Below are 21529 nucleotides of genomic sequence, written 5' to 3'. Positions count from 1 at the left end.
ACTATGCACCCATTGATGGATATCTGGTTGTTCCCAAGTGTGGTTTGTAGACATTTTCTTCCTATCATAAGTTTTCCTTTTTCTCCTCTCCACAGGATCTTTCACAAAGCAAAACTTTTTTCATTTTGATGAAGTCCAGTATATCAGTTTTTCCTTTTATGGGCTGTACTTAAGATGTTTTTGAGTTTAAGAATTCTTTGGCTAGCTATAGGTATTTCTTTTTGTTTTATGTTTTATATTGTGTAATCCATTATGAATTAATTTGGGAATAAGGTGTTTGAGACTTACGTTTCTTTCTACCTTTCTTCCTTCCCTTCCTCCCTCCCTGATTCCTTCTTTTCTTCTTTCTTTTCATCTATGCTTGTCCAGTTGTTTGAGCAGCATTTATTGTAAAGTCTGTTCTATTTTTTCTTCACTGAGTTGCTTTTGCCCATGTGTCAAATTGGGTATACCTGTGGAAGTCTGTCTTGGTTTTCTACTCTATCTCATTGATTTATGTGCCAGTGCTATACAATCTTGATTTTAGCACCCATATAATTAGTTTTGAAATCAAGTGGACTGATTGCTCCCACATCTTTCCTATTTTTTTTTTTTGGAAATTTGTATTGATTAAATTTCATTGATCTTTCTCTATAAATCTCAGAATTATCTTATTTATAATCTATAAAAATATTTATAGGGATTTTGATACATATTGTATTGAATCCATTTATAAATTTGGGAAAAATTAAAATCTTTACTAAAAGCCATGTTTCCAAAGCATGTTTCCAAACCATGAACATGGAATGTCTCTCAATTTATTAATTCTTCCTTGATTTCTTTCATCAGTATTTCAAATGGGGAAAATATTCAGTCTCTCTCCATTGAATATGTTAACTGTAGGTTTTTAACAATGCTTGTCAAGTTGAGAAAGTTCCCTTTTATTCCTATTTTTCTGAGTGTTCTTATCATGAGTGAATATGAAATTTTGTCATTTTCTTCATTGATTGATATGATCATGTGATTTTTCTTCCTTACTCTGTTAAAATGGTTGTCTATTAAATTAATATTGACTGAATTTATTTTAGCTGTTGAAACAGCCTTTCATCCCTAGAATGAACCCCATGTAGTCAGGATTTACAATTCTGTTAACGTTGCTGAATTCTCTTTGCTAATATCTGTTAAGGACATTCGCTTCTATATTCCTGAGGGATGTTGGTCTGCAGTTTTCTTTTTGTTTTTCTTCGCTGTCTTTGACTTTTTTTTTTAAATTAGGGTTATGCCAACTTCATATAATGAGTTGAGACATATTCTATCCTATAATTATTCTGGAAGAGATTGGGTTAAAGTGTTGTTAGTTCTTTAAAAGTTTGGTAGAATTTTTCGGCAAAACTATCTGGGTTTTTTTTTTTTTTTTTTTTTTGAGAATTTAAAAAGTGCAAATTCAATTCTCTTAGTAGTATAGAGAGTTATTTATATCATCTATTTTACATTGAGTTGTAATTTGTGTTTTTCAAGAAATTGGTCCTTTTTTCAAGTTGTCAAATTTATACAAATAGAATTGTTTTTCTCATTGAAATGGTATTTCTTTTTATTTTTTAATTTCATCCATGATATTGGTAATTTTTTGTTTCTTTCTTTCTCTTGCTAGTAGTTTATCAATTTTATTGATCTTTTCAAAGAAGCATCTCATTTCTTTATTGATTTTTCTATTTTTGTTTATAACTTCATTGATTTCTGTTATTATTATTGCTACTTTTGGTCAAGTTTCTCTTCTTTTTCTAGATTCTTAAGGAGGGATTATTGTTGGGAATTCCATCTTTCCTAATCTATATAGTTAGCGCTATACATATTGGTTTTGTGTATAGCACATTTCATGTTATTTCACAGTTTGAGCTGTGTTCCACAAATTTGTTATGTTGTGCTTTTATTTAAATCCATTTCAATGGATTTAAAATTTTTTCTTAAGAATTTCTGTTTTACTCATGATTATTTAGAAATGTGCTGTTTAGGTTCCGAGGATTGGAGATATTCCTTTTAAATTTTTGTTACTGATCTCTAGTTTTATTTTCTTACAATTGGAGAACAGTTAGTATAGTTTCAACTCTTGAATTTGTTGAGGTTTGCTTTATGGCCTAAGATGTGGCCTATCTTGACATATATTCCATGAGCACTTGAAAAGAATGAGTGCCTGCTGTTGTTGGGTTGAGAGCTCTATACAGAACAATTTAACACTTTTGGTTGATGATGTTCTTGGGTCTTCTATATTATTGTTCATTTTCTGTCTAGTTGTTTTATGAATCATTAAGAAAAGAATGTTCAAATCCTAAACTATAATTATGGATTTGTTAATTTCTCCCTTTATTTCTATCAGTTTTTGCCTGATCTATTTTGGTGTATACTCATTTAGGATTGCCACGTCTTCTTGGTAGATTTAACCTTTATAATTGTTTAATGTTACTCTCTGTTTATTGTAACTTTCTTTGTTCTTATGTCTGTTTATTCTACATCATAGCCTCTCTTGCTTTACTTTATTGACTAATGTTTACCTGATAGATCCTACATCTTTTAATTTCAACCCATCTATACTTTTATATTTGAAGTAAGTTGTACACTATGATAGTTGGGTTATAATATTTTATAATTTATACTGATGATCTCTGTATTTTAATTGATGAATTTAGGCTATTTATATTTAATGTAACTATTAATATGCTAGAATTTATGTCTACCCTTTAATTTTTGAATTTTGCTTGCTCTGTTTTATTGTTTCTATTTTCTTTTTCCTGCCTTTTATGGGTCTCTAGAACAATTTTTAGAGTTCTGTTTTGATTTAAGTAAAGAGTAATTGCTCTAAATATTACATTATATACACATAATATAAAGTTTTCTGGTATAATCTCTTTAACAGATTAAATAAAATTTAGACAGCCTAATCTTTTTATCCTATTACCCCCCTTTTATAACTGTCTTAACTATTCTAAGTGTATATTTAGAAACACATCAATCATAAATTACAATATCTATTTTTGTTATTATTTTTATTGCAATCATCAAATTTAATTTAGAAAACACAAGAGGAGAAAAAAGCGTATCTTTAATTTTGCTTCTCATGTTCTTTCTTCCTTTCTGATACAAGAATCCTTTTTTCATTGTTTCCTTTTATTTGGAGAATTTTATCTAGGTTTGGTGTACTGGTCACAAATTACCTTAGTTTTTCTTCATTTGAAAATGCATTAGTTTACCTTTCATTTCTGATGGATACTGTGACTGGGTAGGGATTTTGCATTCACAGTTATTTCTTTTTTTATTTGTTTTTTTAGATATGCATGACAGTAGAGTATATTTTGACATATTACACATGTGTAGAGTATAACCCATTCGAGTTAGGATCTCATTCTTGTGGGTGTTCATAATGTGAAGTTACATTGGTTGTATATTCATATATGAGTGAAGGAAAGTAATGTCTAATTCATTCTACTGTCTTTCCTATTTTTATTCCCCTGCCTTCCCTTCATTCCCCTTTGTATAATCCAATAAACTTCTGTTCTTCCCTCCCATCCCCACCCCGTATAGTGTGTTAGCATACACATATTAGAGAGAACATTTGGCCTTGGGTGTTTTGGGGATTGGCTTATTTCACTTAGCATGATAGTCTCCAGTTCCATCCATTTACCAGCAAATGCCATAATTTCATTCTTCCTTTTGTCTAAGTAATATTCCACTGTGTGCATATGCTACATTCTTTATCCATTCATCTGTTGAAGGGTATGTAGGTTAGTTCCATAACTTGCCTATTGTGAATCGAACTGCTATAAACATTGATGTGGCTGCATCACTGTAGTACGCTGATTTATAAAGAACTAAGAAAACTTAACACCAAAAAAAAAAAAAAAAAAAGTACCCAAATAACCTAATCAATAAATGGGCAAAGGAACTAAAAAAGCAATTCACTGAAGTAGAAATTCAAATGGTCAAAAAATATATGAAAAAAATGTTCACAGTTACTTCTTTAAATATTTGAAGTGTGTTGTGTTACTTCCCTCAGAACTTCATGGCTTTTGGTGAAAAATATGTAGTCATTCAAATTGTTTTCCCCTTTGAGTGTAGGTCTCTGACTGCTTTTAAGATTTCTCTTCTTTATTGTTAGATTGTATAGGTAATGACTATTATCCTTCTTTCCATGTATTTTTTTTTTGTGTGTGTGTGCTTATTCTTTTTGGGGTCCATTAAGTTTCTTGAATTTGTAAGTTTATGTCTTTTACTAAATTTGTAAGTTTTCAGCCCTGATTTTTTGAGTTTCAATTATTTCCTCTTTCTTTTCTCTTTCCAGGATTCCAATGACATAAATAGTCAGATGTCTTGTTATAGTACCATAGTATCACAGGTCCCTGAGGATCTGGTCAAAAATTTTAATGTGAATTTTTCTCTGTAGTTTAGATTGGATAATTTTTATTTTTGTCTTTCACGTCCCTGATTATTTCCTCTGTCCCTCTATTCTGCTTCTGAGTCCATCCACTGAGTTTTAAAATTTCAGGTGTTGCAATATTCAGTTCTAAAATTTCCATTTGGTGATGCTTTATATCTTATATTCTTTCTGATATGTTCTATTTTATTCATTTGTTTTAAGTGTGCATGTAATTGGAGCATTTTAATTCTGACTACTTTAAAATCTTTTTTTTAATATTTATTTTTTAGTTGTAGTTGGTTGGACACAATACCTTCGTTTTATTTATTTGTATGTGGTGCTGAGGGTCAAACCCAGGGCTTGAGCGGTAGAGCTAGGCAAGTGCTCTACTGCTGAGCCACAACCTCAGCTCCTAAAATCTTTATCAGATAATTATAACATCTCTGTTACCTCGGTGCTGGCATGTATGGTTTGTCTTTTTTCTTTCAGTTTGAGACCTTTCTGGTTCTTGAAATGATAACTGATTTGTTCAAATTAAAACCTGAAACTTCTGGAAATTATATTGTGGGACTCTGGAGCTTGTTTAGAATTTTCGTCATAGTTGGCTTCTGTTGACGTTATTCCAGCAGGAGAAGAACATGGTGATGTCCTATTATTACTAACTGGTAGGAGAAGTTCAGGCTGTCCCCTCAGCCTCCACTGACATGTGAAGCCTGGGTGAGGGGCTAGGAGAGAGTAAAGCGTACGCTGACAGCTCCCTGACTGTAAGGATTAGAAGTGCTTCACTGCTGTTCCCAGATGGCTTCCTCTGATGCCCTGGTGGGGCAGGGATGGGAAAGTCCTGACTCTACTAGGTTTCCTCTGACAATATCCCAGCACGGAGAGAAAGAGAAGCCTTGTTTAGACTGGTGAGGGTGGAGGGCCAGGCTTCACATGGTCAGAGGGGCAAGGGTACTCAAATCAAAGTCCTAGCTTCCTATTCGACCTTCTCTGACACCATCTTGCAGGGGAGCTAAGGCACAGGTTTTTAGCCTGTCTTTGGTGGCAGGTGGGGACAGGTCACACTTTTTCTGTGGTGTTTGGCTTAAATAGAGTGGTTATTGTATTGAAGTTTTCTGTCTTGCTAGCTGCTCCTTCTCTGCTCTTTTGGCTAATGAGAGCTAATTTTTCTTGTGGTGTTTTGTTCCTGTTTCCACCCCCGCCCCCTCCCCTTCTCCCCTCCCTCCCCCCCACCCCTCTATTCTGTTTTTGAGTTGCCATCTTCTTCAGCTCTGAGCATGGTATATGTAAGGCAGAAGAGAAACCCCAGGAACTGACCACTATGTCATTCATTGCTTAATTTCTAAGGTCACTCTTTCTTCTCTCTACTAGGGTCATCTTCTTAATTTTTTTTTCCTACATAACATTCTGGGATTTTAGTGGAACTTATTGGGAGAAACAGGAAATACTAAATGTATGTTCTCAGAAGTGGAAGTCTAGTGAGACTTATTTATAATAATTTTGTTTTGTTTCTTTATTTTTACTTATAATTTTCTGAAAAGCACAGAAAACAATCAGGAAATAAGTAAACATCTCTCTCGATTCTTTCATGTTTGACACCTGATATATTTTCTTCCAGCTTTTTTCCTGCATACAATTTCTTCTATATTACTGAATTTAAATTATAAATGCCCTTTTCCACCTTGATACATTATAAATATTTCCTCATGCTATTAAAATGTATTGTAAACATGAATTTAATGATCGAACAGTATTCCGTTTTGTAGAAGTGCCATAATTCACTCAGTCTTTCTTCCAGTGTTGAGCAATTGAGTTCTCTGCAATGTATGTGTGTGTCTTATACTTGTATATAAAATATTTGGAGAATTATACCTTTTCATTTCAGATTATTTCTTTAATATCAATTCCTATAAACAATGATTGCATTACTACACAAAAAGTTATGAACATTTTGAAGGCTGTTGATAAATTTACTAACTGCTTTGCGCAAAGTTGTTGCCACCTTAAGAAGGTTCCAAACACTTTTGTTCAAGAATGCCTGGAACTGCCCTCTGGCCAGCTTTCAGTGCTTGCCAAGTATCATGGCCAATTTAATAGGCAAAAATAACACATTCCTCTTAGATTTCCCTCCGATCTTTTTCAAAACCATCCAAAGTTTGGTGTAATTTAGTTTTCCAAGAACTTATTTTCTGTAAGTTCTTATTCTGGATGCTAAAGTGCCATGCTGAACATAGAGGTAAAAATGGCATGTTCTTCTCACTAAGGAACTCCAAGTATAGGAACGGCCTTGGCTAATATGTGCCCAACACATGCCACCTACCGGGCCTCATGTTAGCACTTTATAGAAATTGGATCCACATCAACTGTTTCACAAAAGAAATATCATCTGTCCAAATAAAAGAGTGTCCTTTCCTTTGCTGTATCCATCAGCAGCTCCCAGATGCCATTGTGATAAGGATCAATTGAAGCAGTGGGAAATGTTCTGGTCCTCTGGCCCTGCCCCGAGAGACTGGGGGTAGCAACCCAGGCATCTTCATTTTAACATATGTCGATGTGATCCTGATGCACAGGATTGGTAGTGCCATCTTTAGGCTATCTGTCTAGATATTATGACTTAGAGGTAGCAGCTGTATGACATTAAGCAAAGGCTCATTTTCTCACAGTTAGCAGAGAATTTATTATCTAGTTGTGGAATGAGCTGTTTCAGCAGTTTCTAGTGCCTGGTTTTGGTGGGAGATTTCAACCCTTTACACTCCTTTACTAATAAAGAGGTTGCCCCCGGGGGAAGTTTTGGCTGCTCTACAGGTAAATGCACAGCAATCACAGTGAGTAAGGGGTCAGACTCCACACATTTGGACCACATCTACCATCTACCCATTCCTGCAATTCCTCTTGATATATCCTCCAGCAGAGACCTCCACATCAGCCATCTTTTCTCAACCTTAGACAATACCCAAACTATAAAAACTGAACAAATGCAATGAATCCCTGCAGCTTGGATGCTGTGCAGGTTTAAAATAGATAAAGCTCTGTTCCTGCCCCAAGGATCTAACCCTCTAAGGGGGACATGTACATTGTACTCAACTAATTGAAACACAAGTTCTAAGATAAATTGGTACTATGGAAGTTCCTCAAAACACTAATAACAGAACTATCCTATGATACAATAATCCCTCTCCTGGGTATATATCAAAAGAAAATGAAATTAGTATGTCACAGAGACATCTGTACTTCCGTGTTAGACTGCAGCTCGATTCACTGTAGCCAAAGAAACCAAAGCAACCAAAGTGTCCATCAACTGATAAATGGATGAAGAAAATGTGATGCATATATGAAGTGGGACAGGATTCATATTATTCATGAAAAAGAATAGAATCCTGTCATTTGCTACAATGTAGATGGAACTGGAAATAGGTGGAAAAAATAATAAGTGAAAAAAAGCCAAGAACATAAAGACAAATACCATGTGTTCTCACTTGGGAAAAAAATTGTTGATCTCATAGAAACTGGAGAGTAGAATGATCATTACAAGAGACTGGGAAGAGTAGGAGGGAGGGAGGGAGGACAGAGGAGGTGGGCTTTCAGGTACAAAAAGACAGGAGGATTAAGTTCTAGTGTCCTCTAGCACAGAGGGTGACTATAGTGAATTATAATTTATTATATCTGTTGAAATAGTTAGACTTTTGAATATTTCCAACACAAAGTAATGATCAATGTTTGAGGTGATGGATATGCCGATTGCCCTGATCCATCATCACACATTGTGTACTGTGTTGATTGTCACACTGTACCCCATGAATATGTACAATTATGACACGTAAATTAAAAAAAAAAACCCACAAATTCTTTACAGGAGGCAAAGTGATTAAGGTAAATACTGTCAGCATATTTATCTAGCCCCTCCCTTCCTTCTTCTTTTGTTTATTGAGCACTTGTTATGTGCAAGTCCCTGTTTCAGGCATTAGGCAGACAAAAGCCTATATATCAATCTGTGGTGGAGAATGTGGTGCAGCAGGTTTGTGCTGTGATAAGAGCACACACAGGTGCTGTGAGAACCCAGAGGAAGCTACAGCCAGCTTCTGTGTGGCTTTGGTGGAAAAGTGCCATTTGAAAAGAATCTCGGAGGATGGACAGGAGTTTACTGGCAAGCCAAGATAAGGAAAAGGATGTTCCAGGTTAAGGAGACACCGTGTCCAGGGGTACTGAGATTTAAAGAACAAAGCACATTCCATTAGGAGAATTGAATGCAGCTTGACGGAGCTGGTGTGCAGGGTGTATGTGGTGTGTGGTGGAGTGGGACAGGGAGAACAGAGAGTTAAAGTAAAAAAAAAAAAAAAATTGAATGGGAAGTTTAGATAGAACTTTACATGCATCCTAAAGGGATTTAAGAGTTCTAAGTACACGGTCAACTTCATTTGTTTGTCCAAACTTTCCAGGAATTAGTACCAAAAACCTCACAACCCTCAGTCTTGGAGAAGTGGGGACAATTGGTCACTGTAACAGGGAAGTGAAAAATCAGAACTTTATTTAGAAAGATCACTTTGTAGTGGGGTGGACAACCTCAGACAGAGGGGGAGCTGGACGCAGAGGCTCTTGTAGTGATTCCAGTGAGAGGCTGAACTAGTAGGCAGTAGTATCAGGGATGGAGCAAGGGAATGGAATGTCAGGGCTTGAGAAATATCTGGAAGATAATCAATAGGCCTTGGACTAATTAGATGTTTGAGAAATGAGGAGGAGAATATTAACGGAAATTCCTAGATTTCTGAGTCACACAACAGAACGCATAATGGTGTGGTAGTGATTCAGAAAGAGAGGGGGGAGGGTGTAGGTAATGTTTGATTTGGAACTTGTGATTAATTCTGATGGAGAGTATCATGGACAAAGCTTCATCTGAATAGTACATTTAAAGATTGCTAAGAGATCTCCCCCACCCCAGAAGACAGAGGAAAAAAGTGGGGCTTGACATTGAAAAACAAAAACAAAACAAAACAAAAAACATTTTTAAAAAATCTGCTTGAATAAAAGCAGAAAGAAAGCATAGAACATCTGGAGGAATGGTGAATAGTTATGGTGACATATTCATTTTAAGTGTAGCTTTGTCCGATTTGATTCCAATTAGACACAAAGAAATGAGAGTAAGTTATTGTGCTCTCTAAATGCAGGATGAGGCCTGGCTATGGAACTGCTGTATCACAGATGGCCCTGGGGAGTTTGCAGGAATGTTAAGATAGTGGTCTCCTCCAGCTTCAAACAACTGTATTCATTCACCTGATCTATACTGTGCAAATATTATCATTTTTCTATGAGTGCCATTATATGAAAAAGATCTCAAGCACTATACTAAGAAAGTTCCTTCTTTTGTTTGCTTTAGATTCAAACGTAAATTGACATAAAATCACATGTAAAATTTTTATCAGAATGTAAAATAATAAAACAAAAATTAAGTTCCTTATCAACAAAAACTTTGACGACTTTTTGCCATTCTCCTGTGGGATAAATGTAATTATTCCCAAACAAATGAATAAACAAACAAACAATAGTCATGATGATGAAATCAGCTAGATATTGTATTTGTTCACTGACTTTATGAAGCATCTGAAATCAGTATGTTGGGTGGGGGTTGGAGGGTGGGTGTAGCTATGAGCAAATGAACCCCTGAAGAACAGCCAGCCCTTCAGTGAATGGGTCTCATGAAACAAGGAAAGAATTGCATTATAAGAACCATCGAAAGTACTAAGCTAATCATGAGAGTGACCGATATTTTCTCTCTGTCGTTTATTGTGAAATGCAGTACTATATATTATATATCATGCATCTATTAATATTATATGGTCTACCTATGCAAAACTATACAAACTATGTAAAGCTTAATGGATAATTATGAAGTGAACATCCATTAGCCATTATATAGAATAAGAAATAGATGAGTGCCAAATTAGTTAGGAAAAACCAGTTGTATTGGACACTAGTGGGTCCATTGTGACATTAGAATATAGTAAAGGTTTTGGATGAGATAAATATTCACTGATCTAGAAAAATAGAGGCTCTGGAATAAAACAGCAGATTATAAAATAGCATTTACAGTGTGATTTAATTTTGATAAAAGAAAAGCAGAGTATGAACTAAGTTGTTAATTGGGGTGATCTCTAGGTGGTGGGAATGTCAAGTTTTTTAAAGAATATTTTTCTGATCTATAAAATCTACTTGTATTGCTTCTATAATAATGAAAGTTTAGGTAATCTCTGAGATAATTATAATTATCTGACCCAGCATTTAATGTCCTGAATTACCTTGGATTAGGTGAGTAGAGAATTTTTAAAAAGCAGAAATTCTTCTTTATGCTCCACAATTCTCCCAAGCAATTTTCCATTCTTTTGTTTTTTTGAGTACGGAGCATTGAACTCAGGGTCACTTGACTACTGAGCCACATCCCCAGCCCTATTTTGTATTTTATTTGGAGACAGGGTCTCACTGAGTTGCTTAGTGCCCCACTTTTGCTGAGGATGGATTTGAACTCCCCACCTCCTGCCTCAGCTTTCGGAGCCATTGGGATTACAGGCACGTACCACTGCACCAGGCCACAATTTCCCATTCTTATTTATTTATTTACTTATTTTTAAAATTTCAATTTGTCATATATGACAGCAGAATGCATTACAATTCATATTATACATATAGAGAACAAATTTTCACATCTCTGGTTGTACACAAGGTAAAATCACACCAATTCATGTCTTCATTCATGTACTTAGAGTAATGATGTCTACTTCATTCCACCATCTTTCCTACCCCCATGCCTCCTCCTTTCCCCTCCCCCCCCTTGGCCCTATCTAGAGTTGCAGTTTTCCATTATTGACAAGTCATTCACTTCCTCTTTACCCATTCCAATGTCACCAGTTTCCACTTTTGTCATTTAATTAAAATTCTCCAGAAGATAAGGGGGCTTCTTTTCTACCAGTTGAAACCAGAACCATTCCTCACTCAGCTTGATGGTGCCACCTGAAGGCTTTCAAGGATCCTTCTTCATGGCTAAGCTCAAGTCCAAACACAGTTAGAAAAATGACTCAGGTCCTCTTGGCACACTGGTTTATTTTGATGTTCGGTTGACTAATATGGCATGATGGCTAGGCAATCAAGCAGTGGCAAGCTTCTTCCCATTCCTGGGGCCAGTGGGGCTTCCTGCATGTGACATGTTCTTGTCAGAGACTGTCTGACAGTTCTCAAGCAGGTGGTCTCCATATCATGTTAGCACCTATTTGTACAAACAGTGCAGAAGAAACCATCCTTTATTTTCCCCTAAAAGAATGCCAGAGTTTGGGCTGGGTATACAATTGCACAGGCTTGTAATCCCAGAGGCTTGGGAGGCTGAGGCAGGAGGATCACAAGTTCAAAGCCAGCCTTAGCAAAAGCAAGGCACTAAGAAACTCAGTGAGACTCTGTCTCTAAATAAAATACAAAATAGAGCTGGGGATGTGACTCAGTGGTCAAGTGCCCCTGAGTTCAATCCCCGGTACAAAAACAAAAAAATTGGAGTTTGAATGTTGAAGATCACGTGGGCAGCTTTAAAATGCAAGTAGGGATCTGCTTGGAAGAGTCTTTGACCTTGGATGTACACCTATGAGAGGTTTGTGGTCTATCACAGGGATGATATACAGCACATTCCTATTGCTATAAGACCTACAGGTATCACAAAATCATATAATTCATCCCTTTCTATTTCAGCTGGAGAAATGGACCCCAGGGGTGGGGAGGGGGTGTTTAAAAGGATGAAAATTCACTTGAAAATCTAAGGTTCCCATATCTAAGCCAGGACCGTTTTTTTCCCTGATACTAGTCATTGCAAACTTATGCACCACAACTCTTTTATTTTATTATTGTTGAATTGTACCTTTATTTTATCTTTTTATTTTTATGTGGTACTGAAGATCGAACCTAGTGCTTGCAAGCGCTCTACCACTGAGCTACAGCCCCAGCCCTGGACCACAACTCTTGATAAGTCTTAAGAGTTATTGCTGTGGATGCATGGACTCACATGCCCATCAAGCATTGATATGGGCCCCATGAGCAAACATAGATTCCAATAATTTGAGAGTATGTGGCATTTTTAAAAAGGTTATATAAAGGTGCAAAAATATGCAAAACCAATTTAATTATAAATAAAAACCCATGTGATCATTGTCTAAGTTAGAGAACAACACTACTATCATTTCAGGCTCTTCTGGGATGCTAGTTAATAATTCATGCCCATTGCTCTTCTCCAATCTGGAGACACCCTTTCACATGACTTCTGTAATTATCATTTCCTTGCCTCTCAAATGTCTTTCCCATATACATATGCATCCCCAAACAATATTTTTCAACTGTATATAATTGAAACCAAGCTATATTCTTTCATGTTTTGCTACTTCTGCTTTTTAAATTCTTGTGATAGATCCTTATTATTGCATAAAATTGACTTTTAAAAAATTTTAATTATGGCAGAATATATCTCAGTAAAACCATCATTTAAAAGTTGGTTTCTTTGTTGATGGACCTTTGAATTGTATCCAGCTTTGAACTTCTCTCGTGTGCGTATCCTGGTACAAACAAAGAGGTATTTCAGTAGAGAATATGCCCGGAATGAAATTGCTGAGTCACATGGTACATATCACTTCACTCTTACTATATGATACCAAATTGCTTTCAAAAGTGGCTTATTTGTTTATTTGTTTTGAGACAGATCTTGAACTCCTGTGCTCAAGTGATCCTCCTGCTTCAGCCCTCCAAGTGTGGGGACTGTGGGTGAGAACCAGTGTGCCTGACCCAAAAATAGCTTTAGTAAGTTATTACTCATCAGTAATGTTAGAAAGCTCCCCCTATGTACTAAAAAGGGTAGAAGTTGTGGTCTGTGGCATATCAGGCTATCTCATCAGGAGAGCTTGGTAATGTAGTGATTTTCAAAATGGTTGTATCTACACGGATCCTTGTTTAATCACAAACTTTTAATGGAAAATCCATATATAAGACAGATAGGAGCGGAATTGTTTGGGTTGACAGAGAAATGTATGTAGAGCAGGGAGGGGGCTTGGAGTCCGCCTTCTGGGCTCTGACCTCGTGTCTGCACACAGCACGGTTGGTTGCTAGCAGGACTATCTGAAGATGTAGCAGGTTTCCCAGTAAGGAGTTTGCTTCACTCCATGTGTGGAAGTCAGGACAGCATTTTTTGAAGATGTTGTAAAAAGAATGTATCATTTGATTATCTCTGAGCCTTTTCTTTCTCAGAGATTATGAGAAGTTCTTCATTTTCTAAAATCATATGTTAAATGACTAATGCTACCTGGGGATACAGACAGATAGTGATAGTGATACCAGGGGGTGAGATTCATTGTCCAGACACATCCTCCACTGGTGGAAGAGCAGAAGAGTGACTCTGGAAGAATATCATTGTTCTTCCTGTGCTTTTTTTCCCTCTGCCTCCTTTTTTGAGACTTCTCTTAGGATCTTGGCTTTCTTTGAAAAACCATGAGTTTCATTGATACTTGCTAAGCGATCATCAGGTGCTAACAATGTATGATGATCATATTTGGCCTCTCCACTCACCAGTCTCCTAATAGTCCCATCTACGTCCTCACCTTGAGATCCTTACAGTGTCATCTAAGCTGTTCATTCACTCAAAAAATATTAGGGGGTTTACTGTGTGCCAGAAACAGCTCTGCTACCTGCCCGACTCTGTCATCAACAAGACAGGCCGAAGCTCTTCAGCTCTTTGGAAATGTACATTCTAGCCACCTCTCTCTCTCTCTCTCTCTCTGTCTCTCTCTCTCCACACACACACACACACACACACACGCACGCACACTAAAATAAAAGAGAGAGAAAAGGCCCATGGGGATTTAAAAGGTGGTGTGCTAGAGTGATTGGGTCATACTGCAGCTTGTGAGGTGAGGGGAGCTGAGATCTGAACCACATGGAGGGCCAATGACTTTCCAGGGGTCCCTGAGCATTTATCAGGCAGCCTCCAGTCTAATTTCCTGTCAAAATATCAACTCATGTTTGAATATAACTTTCACAATTTTTTATCCCATTTCACTCTTAGGATAGTTTTGTGAGGTAAGAGTTCTTATTCTTATTTCATAGATGGGGTAGAAACTTCCAGATGGTAAGATTCACAAGTGGCAGCTCCAGGTCTTCAGCCTAGGTCTTTAATGAGCTGCCCTTTCTCTTGCTCACTCCCCGTCTTGGTTCTTTGCACCGTGTGGTGAGTAGGCTGCCTGGATGGGGTGGCTGCACCAGATCCACTTTGTGCTCTTATTGTCTCTCAAATCATGAGCTGTTTTTTTCCTCTGGATTGTCCTACAATTCAACCCAAAGTTGGTGCCGACTCCAGAGGTTTACAGGCTCAGTCCCCAAGACTATCCCCACTTCAGATGCCAGGCACAGTGTCAGGTCCCCAGGTTATCCATATTTTTGCCTGATTTGGGTACAAAGTGGAGTGATTTCCAAACCTTTCACCCTTTCATATTTGATGATTTGCTAATGGTGCATGAGACTTTGGAAAACATTTTCCTTACTATTACTGGCTTATTATGAAGGATAACAATGAATAGCCAGAAGAGGAGGTACATAGGGTAAGGTCTGGAAGTGTCCCTTGCTTAGAAGTTTCTGTCTCCATGATTCTCTCCTGGTCTGGATGTGTTCATTAGCCCTGTGGCTCTTTGATCCTGTCATATGGGGGTTTTATTGAAGTTTAATTGCAAAAAAGGGTTGATTTTGGCCTCTTTTCTGCCCCAGAGGTGAGGGGCTGAAGTTCCATCCCTCTAAGCACATGGTTGGCACCTCTGGTCACCAGCCCACATCCTAAAGCTGTTGAGGAGTCCACCAAGTGTAACCAACCTCAGGGTTTCCTGACACATATGTGTATACCTTTGTGTAAACTCAGGTCTGGCTGAAACAGGCTCAGTCCAAATAATCAAATACACTACTGTTATTCTGGAAATTACAAGGGTTTTGGTTGCTCTGTGCCAGGCACTGGGCACAAAATCCAAACCTGTTTCTTACCTTGCCAAGGACATGTCCAGCAAGAGCAGTTTCAATTTCAGCATCACAGGAGAGCCTAGAAATGCCTCTTGCCCAAGATCACCAGAGTGAGAGATTAGAATGCTGTCTGCAGAAACTACTGTCTGGCTGTTGGGTGGAGTTCCTCCTGCCTCTTTCTTCTCACTCTGCAGTTTGAAGCTTGTGGAAACCTGTTTAAGGGGAACCTGAGAACTTGTCTGGGCAGCACATCCATTAGCTCAAATGTGAACAATCAGCAAGTGTTCAAGAGCTGTCCCCCTCTGACACCTGCAGATGAGAATATTAGGGAGCAAGGAGGAGGGAGTATCTTCATGAGAGGCAGTCCTGTTGGGTGGGAAGAGCTTGAATTAAGAAGGATGTGGCTTTGTTACCTACCAGCTGGGTGACTCTGGGTACATTCTTAACCTCCTTGAACCTAATCTTCCTTATTCTGATCTGCAGCTCATATTACCTACTTTATAAGCTTGAGAATTAAAACTGCATATAGGAAAATGTTTATTTAAAGAGATGGGAGCATAATAATAAGTTATTATTTACAGGAACTGTGAGTTTTCATGACCTTCAATCCAAGTTTGGGTGAACATTTACAAGGAAGGGTGTTACCACCTTGTCTGGTGCCAGTGATTGGGATGGGTTGCTTTTCTGCCAGCTAACTATTGTGATAAGAATGAGTTTATGCTGACAGCATCCTGGGCTAAGAGAAGGAAACTCTGATTAGTCATAAAAAACTAAAGCCCCAAGCTCATCTGTCCTGTCTATTTCCATAATCAGAGTGTACCTCTTGTGAAATGCCAATAGGCAGCAACCTCTGCCCTTGGCTTTTCCTGGAAATACTAATTCGGGGCAATCAAGAGAAGTCCACTTGTGGTGGTGGGTGGGGAAAGATGTGGGTGTCATTTTCCAGGGTTTAGTAAGCTTTCATTTGTCTAACCATAAGCTAGAGCAGTTATACATTTTAGGACCCCAGAGTCCCCTGTAAAGTTGCATTATCAAACCACGTGAGACTGGGTTAACTAATGCCGTGGTGCACTGACCTCCCGCAATGTGTTAAACTTGTCCTTAGATGTACTCTGTTTCCAGACTCAGCACCATTGCTGAGGACTAGCTCCTCCACTCCAAGGCTCCCTTTCCTCCCCTCCTTTTCCAACTATTGAAATTCTACCGATTCTCTCCAAGTCAATTTCAAGTAGCAATTCTCCTGGAAGGCTTTTCTTAATTATCATCTCACTACGATCTCTTCATCATTTAAAACTAATTTTTTCCTTTGTGCTTTTCATATGGCATTAATATTTTCTGCCCTGAATTATCGTTATTTTTTAATTCATCATCTTTTCTGTTAGTCCTTCGAGGGTGAAAAATTTATCTTTGGCAGACATACCTTACTCATAGCCTGAGCTAGAGTAGGTAAATTTTAATTGAATGGAAGCACAGATACTTTGCAGGCTTTGTGTTGGAGGTTGCTGTGCTGAAACATGTTTATGGTGGTTTCCTGGGCACTGGGGCCGGACAGGTGCTCTTCCACTGAGTCTCACAGCAATCACATGAGGTAAGGCCATTGTGGCAAGAGAAACTGGGAGTCCAGTTTTTCCATGACTAGAGAAGTGACATGCCTCATTTAGGAATGAAAGAGAAATGACGTTCCAAATTGGGAAATGCAACTGGGTTAAGTGACATTGCCACCAGGCAGAGAGTAGCAGCATGGCCACTTGGTTCCTAAGGATCTCCTCACAGCCTTCTTGTGTCACCTCTCAATAGCTGTGAGCATTGTTAATGGAAAATGAGACCTAGCTGTCAAGAGGTCCTTGGAGTTTCTTGGTTTTGTTAGTAATTGTATTTTGTAAAATAATGTACGAGACTGAAAAATCAGCCCAGTTCACACAACAGTGACTGTGAACACACATTTTAGGCCTGAACAGCAGCCTAAAGCAGGTGTCCAACCATTGGTTCCTTCCAGCTCAGGTCCTTGGTTGGCTCTGTTGAAGGTAGTGGTTTTGTGAAACTCAGTCTTACCTTTACCATCTTTGTGTCTCATGGAGACAGACTATAAAGAGGAAGAAACAGCAAAAATGCAAGCACTCATTCAACAAAGATGGCCTTAGAGATGAGCTTGAATGTCATGAAAATGATAGGGACAACTCAACATTTCCTAATGGTCCAAGGCACAGTGCAGTATCTGGGGGTTGCTTATGTTTTCTCCCTTCCCCACCAGGAGACTGATTTTATTACTCATTTCAAGAAGAAAATCCACTTGAATCTGTTGAGCTAAGAATAAAGAAAGAGTTTAATTTTTGTTTCCTTTCTCTCTGTGTCTCTCCCTAGAACTGTCTTCTTTTTCCTTCCCTTCTTCCTTTAGTATAGTCACTTATTATTTTATTAATTCATCAAGTATTTATTGAGTGCTTACTGCATGCAGATAATATCCATGGTGGATACAAACTTGAGTGGCTCTAATTTGACAGAATTTAAAAGTATAGTTGCTAGTGGAGGAAGAAAGGAAGAAACACAGAAAAGCAAGCAAAAATAAATATACAAATTGCTAATTGTGACATTGTTACAAAGTATTATAAATGGCGTATGAGATCAGGGGCTTAATGACATAGGATGATTGGCTAAGAGATCTGAGAAGCAAACATTTAAAGGGTGCTTAAAGAGGTGAGAAGTAGCCAGCCACGGGAAGATGGTAAGGTGGGTGAGGACATGGTGGATTCAAGGAAGTGTAAATAGTCCTATGGTTGGGGAAGAGTGAGTTAGAAGGAGAGTGGCCCAAGATGAGGTCAGGAAGGGAGAGAGGAAGAAGAGACCAGGTGGGCAATTGCTTCCTCTTTCAGCCCCTCAATTTGCTGATGTGCAAAATGAATTGTCAGACTGCACTGGACCACTGCTGACCTTAGTGGTTGTTATTAGTCACTTTTTGTTACCATAATGAAATGCCAGGGGCAGGCTATTTATTTATTTATTTATTTTTAAAATACACAACAACAGTGGAATGCATTACAATCATTATTACACATACGGAGCCCAATTTTTCATATCTCTATATATAAAGTATGTTCACGCCAGTTTATGCCATTGTACATGTACTCTTTTTTTCCTTTTGCATTACGATTCTTAATACACATGTATACCACAATTTTTCATATCTCTGTTTGTATATAAGGTATGTTGGCACCAACTTCAAATCTTCATCCATGTACTTTGTATAATGATGACCATCACATTCCACCATCCTGGCTAATCCCCTTCCCCCTCTCTTTCCCTCCCACCCCTCTTCCCTATCTAGAATTAATCTAAACCTCCCATGCTCTCCCTTCCTACCTCACGATGAGTCACCCCCCTTATATCAGAGAAAACATTTGACATTTGTTTTTTTTTTTTTGGATTGGCTGACTTCACTTAGCATTATCTTCTCCACCGCCATCCATTTACCTCAGAGGCAGGCTATTTATGAAGAAAAAGAGGTTTATTTAACTCACAGTTTTGGAGGCTCAAAGTTCAAATAGCATGGCACAGACCCTGGTGAAGGCCCCATGGCAGATGGCAGGAGTGTTCAAGGAGAAAGGGCTCATGAACATCTAGATACAGGAAGCCAGAGAACAACTCCAGGGTCAGACTCAGGTGTTTATAACAAACTCCAGAACTCACTCCAGGAGACTCTATTCCATGGGTGTGCCCCACCCAAAGCCCTAAGAACCTCCCACTAGCCTCTCCTCTCAACGGTCCCACCACCTCCCACTACTGCCTCCTGGGGGCTGTGCTCCCTAAATATGAACACTTGAAGGTGTCGAACAACACCCAAACCATAGCAGTGGGTGTTAACCATGAGTCCTTTTTTTCTGCAGATTTCAAAATCAAAATGTCCCAAGTTCTCTGGCATTGAGGATGCTACTGTAGGCACCAGAATTTAGAGGTCTGCTTAAGTTAGGTGGGGAAAACCAAAATGTTTGAAGCAGGGATTTTCAAGCTGGGCATTCTTTGGGGCCAGGATGAGTTTTTCTTATGAGGGTTGGGAGGGGGCCCTTCCCCTGCTTTGTGGAATGTGTAGTGGCATTCTTGGCCTGTACCCACCAGATGCCAGAAGCAATTTTTACCTCATTGAGAGTGACACTTCCTCCAAAAAATGTTCCAGATATTGCCAAGTGTCCCCTGGGAAACAAGCTCACCTCTGGAGGGGAACCGCTGCCCTCCAGGGAGAGGTTGTAACTCTAATGAGTGGGCTGAATGGATGAGATGAGAGATGGAACCTGACATGTGGTTAATGGCAGGGGGAGGATAAAGTGTGGCAAGGGCAACAGGAATCAGGAGAGCACCTGCTCCTTACCACGGGCACCTCTTCCTCACCCCAGCTGGTTCTTTCTTTCTTTTCTTCCATGACTTCAGATATTCCCAATTAGATAATCCATAATCTTGGGCCTGTGATGCACTCTGGTTATCTGTCCAGGTTATGTGGCATTAGCTTAGTTATTCCATTAGTTCTTCAGAATAATGTGACGAACCCACCACCCAGATGAAAACTGGGATCCTGAAAATAACCTGCATCTAATTGTCTGACCTGTCACACCCTTGCCTGGCCCTAGTAGAGGTGGCCATTGTCTTCTATTGTGTCTTCTTCATATCCTTCTTTCCCTTTCTGTATGGTTTATTTTATCTAACTGTAATCCTTAAAAAATACTTTAAATTGAATTTGCTTTTAACTTTATGAAGTGGTCGTGATGTTATTGCAATACTTGGCACCATGTCCACCTGCCATTCACAGAGTCATCCACGCCACTGGGTGCCGCCGTGGTCTACGTGCATGAAGCGTGGCGTTCAATCCCTTGTGTGGATATGGATTGTGACAGCATCCTCTCACTGGGTGGAGTTCAAGCTCCTTCCTGGTTTATTTGGAAGGTGTCTTTTTGTCCTCTCTGCCTGATTCTCACAGTACAAGAACATGGGGGAAATATGGCCACAATTTCTGATTTGTTTGGAAGAAAAAAACAGAAATGGCTACTTTTGTGTGAAAATAGCTAGGGGACCAATTTAAAAATTTAAGAAATACTTAGCAGGTCAATGAGAAACCTATCTGCAGGTTATTCTTTGTGTGCCTCCAGATTTGTGGATTAGGTTGTTCAGTATGAGAATCTCAAAGTCACATTAACTTAGAAGCTTGGGAAATTCTCTTTTGTACTAAAGAGTGGCAAACAAGAAACTACTGAAGCAGAAATTTTAATAGGTATCGGAGTGGAGGTAAGCAGCAAGGTAAATCGCATTCATTTGACAGATTTGTGTTGTAATGCATGGAAATTACAGCAAAGTATTCTTTTCACACCTAACATTTTGAAATAAGGGAAAAGAAATTATCTTCAGGGAGGTCAACTTTTAAAAATGGAATCTTTTAAAACCTTCAAATATTAAACAAAGCCTGTAGAGAAATGTAAAATGTCTTCAAGAGACTAAATGGCTCCCAGGCCAACAAAATTTGACTATAATTTGATTGAACAAATTAATGTATTTAAAGAGGGCGCCTATCAATCAGGATGTGAGATGGTCAGAGAAGATTCCAGAGCCCATTTTAAGCACTGTGCTGACATATAGCTCCACTGTCAGGACAACCATGACTGTGGATGGTGCTGTTGGGGAGGGAATGTGATCATAATACAACCCCCACATTGATCTAGTTGGTGTGATGATTTCATCTGTTCCTCCCTCTGTGTGCCCTGGTCTCTGAAATCTGCTCACCTTGCGTATTTCCTGTGGACAATGATTCTTTCAGCAGTTTCTGGGACTAGAAGGCTGAGAGTCACTCTCGGGATTTGGTAGTCCCCATGTGATGACATCATACTGGAAAGACTTCTTCGGAGACAGCCACTGACCTGTGTCCTGTTTCATTTCCATGTTCTTATGTCTATACTTCATGTATCACCAAGTGCTCACCTCATGTCAAACCCTAAATTAAAGTGCTGAGGGTAAATTCTGAAAGATTAACTAGATTCAACCTCATGAGCCTCTTATTGAAGAACTGGGAACATCCCTGAAAATCGATGGAGAGGTGTGCATATTTTTATAAAGAGAGAGTCCATAGGTTTGGCCTCTCTGTTGACCTACTCG

At 38.5% G+C, this 21529-nt stretch overlaps 1 protein-coding gene across 1 annotated transcript in view; it reads left to right on the top strand.

Annotated features, from left to right (window-relative positions):
• Positions 1-21529, top strand: part of Atp13a4 (ATPase 13A4) — a 124541-nt gene that overhangs the window by 15868 nt on the left and 87144 nt on the right. Inside the window, exon 6 of the mRNA XM_077110334.1 lies at positions 20615-20668. Within this exon, the coding sequence (XP_076966449.1) occupies positions 20615-20668 (54 nt within the window). The remainder of the gene's footprint in view (positions 1-20614; positions 20669-21529) is intronic.

The sequence above is a fragment of the Callospermophilus lateralis genome, chromosome 10, assembly GCF_048772815.1.
Source record: "Callospermophilus lateralis isolate mCalLat2 chromosome 10, mCalLat2.hap1, whole genome shotgun sequence".
In the NCBI taxonomy this organism is placed as follows: Eukaryota; Metazoa; Chordata; class Mammalia; order Rodentia; family Sciuridae; genus Callospermophilus; species Callospermophilus lateralis.
The sequence above is the reverse complement of the archived record's forward strand: the minus strand, read 5'-3'. Positions and strand labels throughout refer to the sequence as shown.